The 12,991-nt window shown below is 49.8% G+C and overlaps 1 protein-coding gene and 1 non-coding gene across 3 annotated transcripts in view; both read left to right on the top strand.

Annotated features, from left to right (window-relative positions):
- Positions 1-12,991, top strand: part of SPON1 (spondin 1) — a 242,933-nt gene that overhangs the window by 218,704 nt on the left and 11,238 nt on the right. Inside the window, exons 7-9 of one of the 2 annotated variants that reach the window (XM_032488972.1) lie at positions 6,024-6,088; positions 11,296-11,494; positions 12,490-12,630. In XM_032488972.1, coding sequence (XP_032344863.1) covers positions 6,024-6,088; positions 11,296-11,494; positions 12,490-12,630 — 405 coding nt within the window. Of the gene's footprint in view, positions 1-6,023; positions 6,089-11,292; positions 11,495-12,489; positions 12,631-12,991 lie in introns of both variants that reach the window. The other variant, XM_014565301.2, reaches the window with a different exon arrangement.
- TRNAA-GGC lies at positions 3,149-3,220 on the top strand. Its single transcript has one exon. It is a non-coding gene; the product is annotated as a tRNA-Ala (tRNA).

Below are 12,991 nucleotides of genomic sequence, written 5' to 3'. Positions count from 1 at the left end.
AGAAACCAGAAGGACGGCAATGCCATTAATGGAATGGGAAGAATGAGAGAGGCCAGGTTTGGGGAGGGAAGATCCCTGGGGAGCTTGGTTCTGGACACAGTGAGTTTGAGACACCAATTCCACATCCAGGTGACAGCATCACACAGTCGATAGACAAGCTGGAGTTGCGAGGCGAGGCTGAGGTGAAGGTGAAAATGCAGGAGTCATCAGTGTGCACACAGCTGGTATTTTAAGGCAGGGGACCAGGGGAAACGGCCAAGCAGGTGGAGAGAAAAGAGCCCAGAGGGCTGGGGTCCTGGACCACTTCATGTGTTTAGAGGAAGATGAGGAGGGGTCAGTGAGGGAGACTGAGGATGGAAGAGGTGAGAAGAAAATGAAGAGGCAGCAAGTGCCAGAGGCAGGTGGAAAGGGTTTCAAGGCAGAGGGAGCCACCAGCTGCGTCAAATGGTCACAGAAGCTCCAAGCTGGGCACTGGCCATTGGCTGCAGAGAGAGGTGAGTCTCAGTTACTTCATCTGAAAAAGGGGGACCATCGGCCTGCCCACCTCAGGGGGCTACTTGCAGCCCACGTGAGACCACGGGCAAACTGTAGAGCGCCGCCGAATATGAGCTGTCTGTTTTTATATATGACCCGAGAAACCCAGACCCTGTTGAAATGATAGGAGGCGATGCTGGGCACAATTGATTTTAAAGATGCTTATAGCCCCATTATCGCCTCATAAAATGGCTCATTTCCTGCTGCTTATCACCAGGACACTCACCGAGGGATGAAAAAGTCCCCTTCAGAGGTGGAAGCCATCAGGTCTGATATTTTTTAATGGTTGGTAAGTGGGGATTCTGGGAAAGGGTAGAAACAAATAATGGGACCAAACACTGCTCACCTGAGTCTTTACACAAGATGCCAGGTACTGCCCTCCCAGTGGGAATCGGGGGACCCTGTGCCTCAAAGCAAGGGCTCCTTGGAGAAAACTGTCAGCCAGGGGCAGCCACGGTCTTGCTGAAAAACAAACAAGATACAGGAGGGAACCAGAGGGAGACGGAGAGGAAGAATCATCAGGATAAGTGGAAAGAGCGTGAATTTTGGAGTCAGACACATCTACAGTGGAATCATGGTTACTGGATGGTCTTTACAAGTCACTTGACCTCTCTGACCCTCAGCTTCCTCATCTGCAAAATGAAATGGCAGCTATTCCCAAAGTTTTTCGTAAGGAACACTGACGAATGGGGAAATGCATAATCGGGTGGGGGTCTCCACGTGCACGCACGTGGATCACTGCCCGTGCATTTAGTGTCACTGACTTTCCTTCTCTTTGGTAGCAGCAGTTTCTCTCCAACTCAGGGACCCTGTGCTGCCTCCTCTTTATCAGCACCAGTTCTCAGGACAGCTTTGACATGAACATTTGTGAACACTGTTATGACCATCCCCCCAGGGTGGCTGTAATATTCAGAACTCAGGGGAGACTAGGACATGCCCTTAAGGGCAGCAGAAGCACAGACGGCGGGGAGGGGTGGGGCTTGACTTCTCTAGAAAGCCCCGCTCTCCTGCCCCACAACTAACCCTCCTAGTCCCTTCTTTTATTTTTTTTAATTTTATTTATGTTTGTTTGTTTTGTTTTGGGGGGGTAATTAGGTTTATTTATTTACTTATTTATTTTAATGGAGGTACTGGGGATTGAACCCAGGACCTCATGCATGCTAAGCACGCACTCCACCAATGAGCTATATACGCTCTCCCTCCTCTCCCAGTCCCTTCTATCTGGGTTCACAGGGTGACAAGTGTGGTCTCCGGAGTCAGACCGAGGTTTGAATTCTAGACCTGCTATTGACTAAGTATGTAATTAATTTGGCAAAAGAAATGTGTTTCCAAGGGTTAAAAACTATATAAGGATTTAATAAGATACTCTATATAAGGTAATTAATAAGGTGCCTAGCACTTAAAAACAACAGATTACGGTTGATATTATTATTGTTTCTACTTGCTTTGATTCCTTTCCTTCTGTGATCGTACATGGCATCCCATTTCTGTACTTGCTGGGAGGCGGCAGGCTGGCTGGGCCAGCTCCCAAACTGCCGGTCTGGGGCAGGACATGCTACGGGCAGGAAGGAGCTTAGCCTCAGTGCCGCCCGGAGCAAAGAGGGCCTTAGGAAGCAGGCTGTGGTTCAGGCCTGGGAGACAAAGGCAGACGATCAGGAGCCAGCAAGGTACAGGAACAGAGAGGAGGGGAGGAGCGAGGACCTGGGGAGGTGACAGACTCGCTGCTGCTGTGGGTCCTCCCTCCCGCCTCCGCTGCGGGCCCCAATGGGCTTGGGAGGGTCAGTGTGGGGTAAGGTTTGTTCAGACACCAGCCCCCGCCCGACCCCCCAGACTCACATTCTCCCTTTCTGCTCTGCTCAGACTTGACATCTCCTGATATCCACGTGGTTTCTGCCTCTGACCTGTCCCAGGCCTGTTTCCTCTCCACACAAACCCTCCTTTTTCCGGATCTGACCTCAGCCCATGCCCTCTTTCAGGAATCGTCCCATTTGGTACCTGTAGCTGGGAAGTCTGAGTACAGCTATAACATCTTCACAATATGTTGACCAGAAGCAAAATGAAACAACTTGTTCCCGTGTAGGTGGACACATGTGACCTGTAGTTTCCTGGAGGTTTTTTATTTTAGTTGGCATATTTCTGGGCAAGTGCTAGCGTCATCCAAACAAGCCATGAAGTGTGAGTGCCCTGAAATACTCTGACAACGGTCCTAGGGGAGATGTGTGAGGGCTCGAAGGATTCTTGAAAGATCCTTTCTGGGTCTGAGAAACTTATTAAAACAGCTTTTCATTTAAGTCTGAATTTTAGGTTGCTTACTCTGAATTTGGGTCCTTCAATCTTCAGAATGTAAACTACCTGGCACCTCAGTGCCCCCATCCAAGGCTCACCCAGCTACGTAAGCCTTTAAATAAGGAGAGAACATTCATGCTATGGAATTCTACACATACATCCAACAAAAAAAAAAAAAAAAAAAAGGTGTGGCTTTGCGTTTTCACCAATTTACTGAGCATCCACTGCGCTTGGATATGGCCATGGACAAGCCAGACACTCCTCAATCCTGTAGAGCTTTGGTTCTACTAGAGAATCTTGATGCCTCAAGAAAAATATTTTAAGGGGGGAGGGTATAGCTCAGTGGTAGAGTGTGTGCCTGGCATGCATGAGGTCCTGGGTTCAATCCCCAGTACCTCCATTAAATTAAGTAAGTAAGTAAACCTAATGCCCTCCCCCAAAGAAAGATAGTTCATTTCTTAAATACATTTTCCAGAACGTTCCTGCGTTATTTCATTAAATGTACACAAGGAACAATAAGCTGTTGATCATGTAGATGGTGTATAACTATGAGATGAAAGCTCTGTAATTTACAGGAAGAAGCTGTTCTAATGCCCGTACATGTGGACCCCACCATCCTTGGAGCCTCCATGGCTCAAAAAAAATACAGATGGAATTTCAGCCCCATAAATAAACATTAACGGAAGGCCTCAGCAATTTTTGTTGAGTTATGTGTTGCAAAAGCAAAATCAGTATGTCATTATTTGGGACTTGAAAGCCAAGATTTAATCGTCATACAAGGTGAACCCGCAGGGCCAGCTAACTGGGTGGCCCCCTGAACTCCATCCACATGGATTTTATTTTTTAGTAAAGTATTTCTTCAAAGGCAAAAGGATTGTCATCAGACAGTATCTCATTACTTGGATCTCACGCTTGGATTTCTTTTTAGTCTTGCCCTGGCTTACCCTAATTTGAAGACCTACAACACTTTAAAAATCAACAGAAAGACAGCTATGATACCGTAGGTACTTAACGTGGAAACTTTCCTATGATATGACAGTAAGGGAAAAATGTAAAAATAATGGTGCAGAATAAGATATTGAGCATGATGCAGATTTTTGTGGGAAAAGCTGTATCTAACGTACATGCACGCACACGTGTGTATACATATAGTAAAAGGTCTGGAATGATCCGCACCAAACTAACATTCTGGAGAAAGAGGTGGCAGAAGGCAGGTAGATGCTAAACACTGAGTGGAATGCTCAACATTTACATTGTGTGCTTCTGTGATGCTAAATTTTTCCACAAAAAGCATGTAATATTCTGAAATTAAAAATCAAAGAAAAAAAGCTAGATGATGTGGTCCATGTAGACAAACTTCAGGAATTAAGAAATTACCATGGACATTGTGAGGAGCCATTGCAGGGTTTAGGCAGGGAAAATAGATATGGTCAGATCTGCAGCGATGTGGAGGGTGGACTGGGAAAAAGCAAGAACATACTGGAGACGGGGCAACCAGTGAGGAGACCGTGGAAGGACTCGAGATGTGTGAAGGCTATGAACGCAGTGGATCTTGGGGCCTGTGAGCCAGGGGAGATGGAGGAATGCAGGCAGCTGGTGGCCGTGCCTGATGGGGCCGGCTGGAGGAAGAGCAGTGTGCTGAGGTCAGGAAACCCAGGTCATGGGAGAAACGGCGCTGGCCTTTGGGAGATAGATAGGTTGTGTCTCATACGTGACTTTGTGCCAGGCATATTCTCTTGTTCACTCAGCAGATGTAATTAGGAGTGCGTGAGGGATACGTTCTCAACAAATGGAAAAAAATCTCCAATAAGACATGTAAAACACTCAGTCGGGACTTGAAAATGCTCTCCTTGCAGACCTGTGAGCGTGGGGGGGTGTCCATGCATCCACAGATTCTTTCCTCTGACCAAAAGGGGGACCCCCAGGGAAGCTGGAGCTCAGAATAGGCTGTGATCCTCTTGGGGGGGTGCCCTGTGGGCCTCACTCCCGTCCCCCCCAGTAGGTGCCCAAGCCAAGCTGATGACTGGCTAAGCTCCTGTCCTCTCTAAGGCCCCCCACCCCGCCACCCTTCCCTGGCTGCAGGAGAGGTGCTCCAGACCAGACACTTTGGATAATCTTTGCCTGGAGGCACCTCTGTCCCCCTCCCTGCAGTTCCTTCAGAGCTGTGGGGTTTTCTGGGCAAGGTACCCACCAACTAGGGAGAAGTTCACTGGTTCATCCCAAACACATGCTAGCTACTGCCAGAACAACGCTAAGGGCTGGGGCAGAGCTGTGGGCCAGCCAAGCTGGGCTCTGTCCATCTGGAACTCAGAGACCTGTTCAGTCAGCACCAGAGCTCTTCCTGCCCCTGCTGGTGACATTATGGGCTTTTCTGTGCAGAGTGGTTGGTGGTGTCTGAGCACTGCTGGGCCCAGGCCAGGGGAAGGGGAGCTTCAGCTGAATCCATTCTAGGGGAGCCCCAGCCAAAGCTGAATTTGGACCTGTGAAAGCTTCTGCCTTGAAAAGAAAATGGTACCCCTCAGCCCTAGTGTGTACTTGAAAATAAAAACCCAAACAAACCTCGAAGTAAAGTAAGATTAACAAAATTCTGATTTTTCCCCACGATGATGACTTAATGACTTCTTTCCAAATGTTAATTTTTTGAGGAAGAATTTGATAATTATTTTGGGTCCCCAGGCTTGAAGGGCGCCCTTAGTATTGTCCAAAGTGCCTAGATTACCACGAGTGGTCCAGGGGTGTGGCCCAGGCTTCCTCTCGCCCTCCTTGTCCAAGGGGCTCTGAGCCAGGGTACAAGTCTCCACAGCAGGAGAGGCCTTGAGGGTGACAATCCTTGGGGTCAGGGGGTGGCTGCCATTGGCGCCTGGACATCGAGAGCACGATGCACCCTCCAGGCTGGACACAAGATGGAGGTCTGGCCATCCCAGGAGAGTGCAGGTCAGAGCCTGGCTCCCGTGCAGAAGGAGTGGGCTGAGCTGGAAACCTTAGGGGTATGTGGCTCAGTGGGTCAGCCTGCACACAGCCCTACCTCCTGGGGTTGCCAGGACTCCAGGGATCCCCACCCTGGGGCCCGATGGCTCCACACCGGGCAGGTAGAGCCTCAGCAGCAGGTAAGGGTGTGGGGGTGGATAGTGTCACCGTGTCAGAGCCCTCTGTTCCCTGAGCCCAGCTCTCCTCATTCAATACCTGTGGTCTTTGTTTTACAGAGCGATGAAGTCCTCACCGTCATCAAAGCCAAAGCTCAGTGGCCAGCCTGGCAGCCTCTCAACGTGTAAGTAGCAAACAGGGCTCTGCCCATCCCCTGTCCTAGCCTGGCACTTGGGGCCACTCACCCACTGGCCGCCACCACATGCCAGTTATGTTCTGAAAGTCAGCAACACCTCCCAGGTGGATGAGCAGGTGAGGTGCACTGCCCGTGCGTGGCATATCACACGTGCCCCTACCTTCTCAGGAAATGCAGGCTTGATCTCTGTGTCCTGCATGGTTTTAACACCGCAGCTGACCCAGCTCAGACATTGGAGGTGTTAAGAACACGCTTAACTATAAAGCTCTGAAAACCAGGGAAAGAATTCTCCACTGAGATATAAAATTGAGAGTCACCAAGGAATGGCAGACAATCAACACCAAGGTCATGGATGAGAGAGAGCATGAGAATGAGAGTCAAGGGCTTGGGACTGAGTCTCAAGGAGCTCCAGCATTTACAGCTGAGGAGGACCTGCCTGCAAGGAAGGCAACAAAGGAGCAGCAGGGAGATTGGGAAGGAAGCTTGGCATCCGGGAAGCCCAGGAAAGAAAGTTCAAGAACAAGAGAGTGGTTAGCTGTTAGCTGTGCCCAGTGCAGCTGAGAGGTTGAGGAATATCAGAGCTGCAAAAGGTCCCTTGGATTTATCAACATGAAGATTCATCAGTGACGTTACTGGGACTCCTTTCTGCTGAGTCATGGGGGGAGGGGTAAAAGCCTGGAGCAGGGTGAAATCTGAACAGAGAGTGTGGTTATGGAGTTGGTGAGTGAAGTGAACTCTTCTGTGAAGTCTGCTGTGAAAGAAGAGAGACTGGGCAGTAGCTCCAAGGAGGTGAAAGAACGAATGGAGCTTTTTTTCTTCCAAGATGAGACTTTCTGAAAACTTGAAAAAAATACTTAAGGACACCGTCCCACCCTTCAGCCATCCCTTAGACTTCCTGAGACCCCAGTGGAACAGAATGAATCGACGGAAAACACTCATATCTCCCAAACACCCAAACCCTCTCCACTCAGTGCTACCAGCTCGTTAAAGTAAAGGAATTTTCCTTTGGTTTTCCCATACCCTAGTCAACCCTTTCCTCTTCCAAATCTCATTAGGAAGTCAAATTAGGAAGCCTACTGGCAGCCAAGTTTTGTTTTGCAGAATCAGCCCCACCCCTCGAGCCGGAGCCTGCTCGATTGAGGTTAATGGGATTCCAGCCTCCCTCAGGCCAGTAGAAAGCCAGGGTGACCTACTTTGTGAAGTCCTGCCCAGAGAAACTGACTTGTTTTTCAATGATCTTCATCTTTATCCCAGAACCACTTCTCAAAGGACAGCCATAAATGAACAAATTAGCTGCTGACTTGTTTAGCTCAATAAATCAAGCTGCGGCTCCGACAGCCCAGAGCACAGGTAGAGACAGGAAAAGACAGATTCTGAACGAAACCCACATCCTTCTCGAGTTCCTGAGTAGAGAATGTCCAGGTTTCCTGCAAATCAATGCTGAATTTCCACCACCCAGTTCCTCCAGTTTAGTCTGAATGTTAGGAACTTACTGGAACTTTAAAAAAATCATTTTTATTCCCTTTCTTATAATGAATCCTCTAAAAGACTGTACTCCCCCTTAATTAGTCCCAGCCATTCTGTTTAATTAACATTTGATTAGACAATGGCCCCTGTTTTCAAGACAAATGAGGAGCAGGTAAAATAGAGACATGGTCACCCTTACCAGAAATCCTGCCTCTGGAGGATCTATGCCCCTGTAATCAGCCCAGCTGCAGGGGGGTGAGGGTCGGGGCAGAGGCGTCTTTCAAATCAGGGCTGGAAGTTTCAGGGCCCTCCCCGCCTCCAGTAGCACCTGCCCAGGTCTGTCAATGTCCTCAAGGTTGTAAAGGAAGACTGACCTTGGACTAGAGGAGCAGGCAGTGGATCTCATCGGCCAGGTGGACTGGAAGCCCTAGATGCCTCCAGGTTATAAACAGTTTTCCTAGGCAGGAAACCTTACTGAAACCTTCCTCTTCCTGCACAGAACTTCAGCGTAGGGAATGGCTCCAGCGCCCCCTAGTGTCCACATCGAGTTTCTGCAACTTTGAATGCTCTAGTGGGGATTTCTGCAAACAGGTACATGGTGAGGGACCCAACTCAGCCTAAGAATGACCTGAGTCACCAGTGACCCGAGTCTCACTGATGTGGAGCTGTCATTTAGGATGGGATAGCGAGTCTCCAGAAGGACCATGGAAATCCTTTATTGCTTGTTTTCTTTCGCGGTGTTTATGGAAGTTTCGTTTAGAAAAGCTGAATGAGAAGGAAATCAACATTCGCCTTCCTATCACGTGCCAGTCACAGTGATAAGCAGTTTCCCCACAGAAAGCCCTGAGGTGGATCTGAGGATGCTCTCATTTGCAGATTAGTAACTACAAAGGGAGGTGAGGTGGAGGGTTCCTCCAAGGCACTGCTGAACTCCCGAGGGGCCAAGAGCCAAGGGCTGGGGCATAAAGCAGCCCCGCGCATGCTGCCCACATGCCAGTGCTCCCTGCTGGGCAGTCACTGGAAGGCGGGCACCAGACCATGTCCTGTTAGTCCCATGGTGAGCAGTGCCGCAACTCCCCAGACTGCAGTTCTTGTAGAAGCCAGGTGTTTAAAGACCCTGCTAAAAGCAATGTCTACATGCCAGAAAACGCACACATGAGAAAAGGAAGTGAAATCCCCCAAATTGTGCCTCACTAATTAGCAGACTATGTAAGTGGGACATTAGTGGTTTATAAAGGCTTCCTAATAAATCATCTTATTTGAGCCTCACAGCAAACGGCAGGTGGGAAGGGTCAGATGAAGAAATCTAGACTAGAAGAGGGTGAGTGAGTTACCCAAGAGCTCATAAGTAGTGACGCGTGAGTCGTCATATATCCACTTGTTCGGTTGGCCCACTGGACACCTGGGGTGTGGCTGTGAAATTTGGGTTCCTGCCCTCAAGGAGCTCCTAGTCTAGTGGGGGAGACCCAACAGTGAGGAAGAGATTCCAAAGGGCAGAGCTCAGAGACCTACTCAGTGTGTGGAAATACACACCAAGGGCACTGGCCTGTGTGGGGGCTCAGAAAGGCTCCAGAATGAGGTGGCCCATAATCTGAGGCTTGGAAGATGAGGAGTCCAGTGATTCTCAAGCTTGAGGTGCATTATAATCACCTGGAGGGATTATTAAAACAAAATACTGGATTCTACCCCCAGAGTTGCTAATTAAGGAAGTCTAGGGTAAGGCCCAATAACTTGAATTTCCAACAAGTTCCCAGGGGAGGCCAATACTGTTGGTGTGAGGACCACAGACCACTGACAAAGAGCTTTCTCAGCAGATGCAAGTGCACATGGGACCTGAAACCAGGCCAGCCTGGCTGGATACAGGGAGCCTCTGGGGCAGCAGGCAGGGTCGGACAGGGAGGCTGGAGAAGGAGCAACACTAGACCTTGCTGATCAGCTGATGCCAAAGCCAGGGCACAGGCCAGGCTCTTCCTCCCCTCAGATGCCAGAACCTAGACTGACATCAGGCTGAAATGTGAGGTGCACTCAGGAAGGCCTCCCTCACCTCCTCTCCCCTTTTTTCTGATCTCTGTATGAGCCTACGGTGCTGCTTCTCTCAGGAGCAGTAATAGTAATACCTGGTCAGGGGCCAGGCACTGGGCTAAGTACTGGATGTGAGCTCTCTCCTTAAACACAATAACCTTTTGGAGTAGACATGGGGATCCCCATTTTATAGATTTGGACACTGAGGCACAGAAAGATTTGGTCATTTGTCCAAGGATATGCAGCTCTAAGAGGCAGTGCAGGTTGCACACCCAGGCTCTCCCCTCCGTTCCCCGTCTCTGCTCATTGTTTGAGCCCATCTGACCTGCACAGCCCAAGGGGCCCAGGCCCACAGGGCCCAGCTAGGCCCGGAGTCATCACTTTCTGGGACAGGTGAGGGCAGCCTGGAGCAGCTGGTCCCAACAGAGGAGCACAGGGACTCCCCAACAGCTGTCAGCTGGGCTGAACAGTCGAGTTGGTTCCCAGCAAAGGATCCCCCACGATCAGCAGCCTGAGCAGGTAGAGTCAGACAGAGCCACCTTCACACATCAGCCTCTACCAGCTGTGCCTCGAAGTTCATCAACCTCTAGATGCTCTCCTTTGTCCTCTGCAAGACTAATAATTCTCACCCCACAGCAGTGTCATGGGGGAAAAATAACATAATGCAGGTGTGCCACCAAGTGTGTGCTGAGTGACTGTAATTCCCACTACGCCTCTGGGTGGGATCTCACACAGCCCTGGCCATGCCTAGGACCTCTTAGCCATACGAGGAGCTCAGGGTTGAAGAACTGCCTCTCATAGCTTGGAGGTAGTCAGCCAGAGGTCGCTGGCCATAGCTGGGTCCCTGCTTGCCTGCTGGAGGAAATGACAGGGGAGCCAGCTAAGAGGCTGTGAGCTCTGTGCCCTGGCATTACCTTGCGCTGAGCAGCCTGTAGAGGGCAGTGGAGGCAGCAGGCAGGGGAGAGGCCCCCTTCAGCGACGGTGCAGTGGACCAATCAGAGCAAGAAAGGGGGTCGGGGGGTGGTACTTAGAAACTGATCGTGAAAACCCTGACCCCAAACTAAGACTGACTGGGGTTGTGGTATCTGTTCTGCCACTTCACTTTGTGACTTTGAACACGTGACATGACAACCCTTCGGAGCCTCAGTTTCCTCATCCATAAATCAGACTAAGTAATCTTCACCCCAGGTCTGTCCTGAGGCGTCTGTGAGAACATAAAAGGCTTGGGCATTGTTGCACAGCTTTTATTTGTTGAGTTCATCTCACAACCAACACAGCTGGGTGCACACGTAGCCCAGTGTTGGTTCATTCATTTATTCGGAAACATTAGCTGAGCATCTCCGCTGTGCCAGACCCTGTTGTGGGCACTGGAAATAGAGCCATGAAAGAGGCAGACAGAAACTCTGCTTCCCCAGAGCTTACACACTCCAGGGAGAGATGACAGTCAATAAACAGCTAAACAAATAAAGAAGAAAATACAAAATAACGCAGACACATTAAACCTGCTAGGGTGGTGGCATATGGTTCTCTCTGCGTGTAGCCAGAGGATGGGCTCGGAGAGAGAAACCAGTAGCAGCCAAAGGCAGAGATCGATGGGAGTCCAAGAATCCCCCTTCTTTCTTTCCCTCTCATCCTTTACCCATTGTCTGCCAGAGTGTGCACCCTCAGGGCTGACGGTAATGGTCTCTGTCTTCGGGTTCCAGAAGAGCAGCACCCTCGGCTGAGTTTTCAGTGGACAGGACACGCCACTTAATGTCCTTCCTGACCATGATGGGCCCCAGCCCCGACTGGAACGTGGGCCTATCTGCAGAAGATCTGTGCACCAAAGAGTGCGGCTGGGTCCAGAAGGTGGTGCAGGACCTGATTCCCTGGGATGCCGGCACCGACAGCGGGGTGACCTATGAGGTGCGTGTGCGCCTGGAGTGGTGAGTGACCAACCTCCCAAGCGCCTGCTCTTTGCCTGCCTCTGTTCTGGGTGCCCTGGACACAGAGGAGAGTGTGGCCCAGGCTCTGCTGGACAAACTCAGTCTGGTAGGGGAGCCCAGCATGGTTCCATCACCACATCCTCACCTGCTGTGTGACTTGGGCTCCAGGAAGTGTCATGCAGCTGGTCAGGAGAGCCTGGGGAGGGAATCTGCAGATGAGCTGTTGGAGGTAAGCAAAGGAACAGGGGGCCAAAGTCATGGAGGCAAAAAGAGAGGGGGAGAGAGAGAAGGGGGAACAGCAGGAAATGGATGATCGTTAAGCTGAGTCAGATTCTCAAAGTTTCAGAACAGCCACGTCAAGGAGTTTGGATTCTCCTGTGAATGTCAATATTTTTAGAGATGGTCAGCATGCCAACTGCATTGAAATCTGGAGCCATCAGAAAACCAGTGGTAGAACAGCCTAGAACAGACGTTGGTAAACTAAGCTCTGGACCCCACCCCCCACCCCCAACTGTAAATAGTTTTTGAGCCCAGCCTCACGCATTCAGTGACAAGTCTGGGGCTGCTTTCTCACTACAACAGCTGAGTTGAGTCGTTGTGACAGACACAGTATGGCCTAAAATATTTACCAGCTGACCCTCTGCAGACAAAAGTTTGCCAACTCCTGGTCTAGTATGAAGAACTCTGAATTCAGGCCAACCTGGTTCAGCTATTCCCTAGCTGGAAATGGCTCTCTGAAACTCGGCATCTTCATCTGGGCATAATCCTACTGTGTACATGGGAAATTGTGGAAGTATAGATCTACAAATTTCTATGCACAATGCATGGCATGAATTGAATTCTATAAACATAACTAGTAGTTATACTTGTTAAATTCCTATCCACATTTTTGTTCTGATCGTGTATCAAATTGCTTTTGTAGTTTTTAACCAGTTTTATTTCCCACTTTCTGTATCTGTGTTTTCTTCACTGCAGTCACCCAACAAGCCCACAATTCCCCAGGAGAAAATCCGGCCCCTGACTAGTCTAGACCATCCTCAGAGTCCTTTTTATGATCCAGAGGGCGGGTCCATCACTCAAGTAGCCAGAGTCGTCATCGAGAGAATCGCCCGGAAGGTACTGGGTTAGGGCTCACCCTGGCACAGACCCTTCCCACCAGGCGTGCGAAAAAGACTGGACCCTTTTCTGTGCTAAAATCATGGGGTCCCTGGCATATTCTAGCATGTGGAATTCCTGGGCCTCTCAGAGTTTCTAGAATGCAAATTATTCATAAGCTATAAATGAGAAAAGTGAACGTAGTGGTGCAGTTTGACACTCAATGGAATGACTGGATCCAGGTACCCAGGCTTCATCATGAATTCCATAATCAATTGTTAATGTCTGCCACGAGTCAGGAACTGGGCAGCTGTGGCTTTCTTGCCATTTTTGGTTCAGTCAGGTTCTAAGAGTTGGCACAGGATTTGTATACAGGGTGGCA

The sequence above is a fragment of the Camelus ferus genome, chromosome 10 (assembly GCF_009834535.1).
Source record: "Camelus ferus isolate YT-003-E chromosome 10, BCGSAC_Cfer_1.0, whole genome shotgun sequence".
NCBI classification, from domain to species: Eukaryota; Metazoa; Chordata; class Mammalia; order Artiodactyla; family Camelidae; genus Camelus; species Camelus ferus.
Note: the sequence above shows the minus strand (reverse complement) of the source record. Positions and strands in the feature narration are given on the sequence as shown.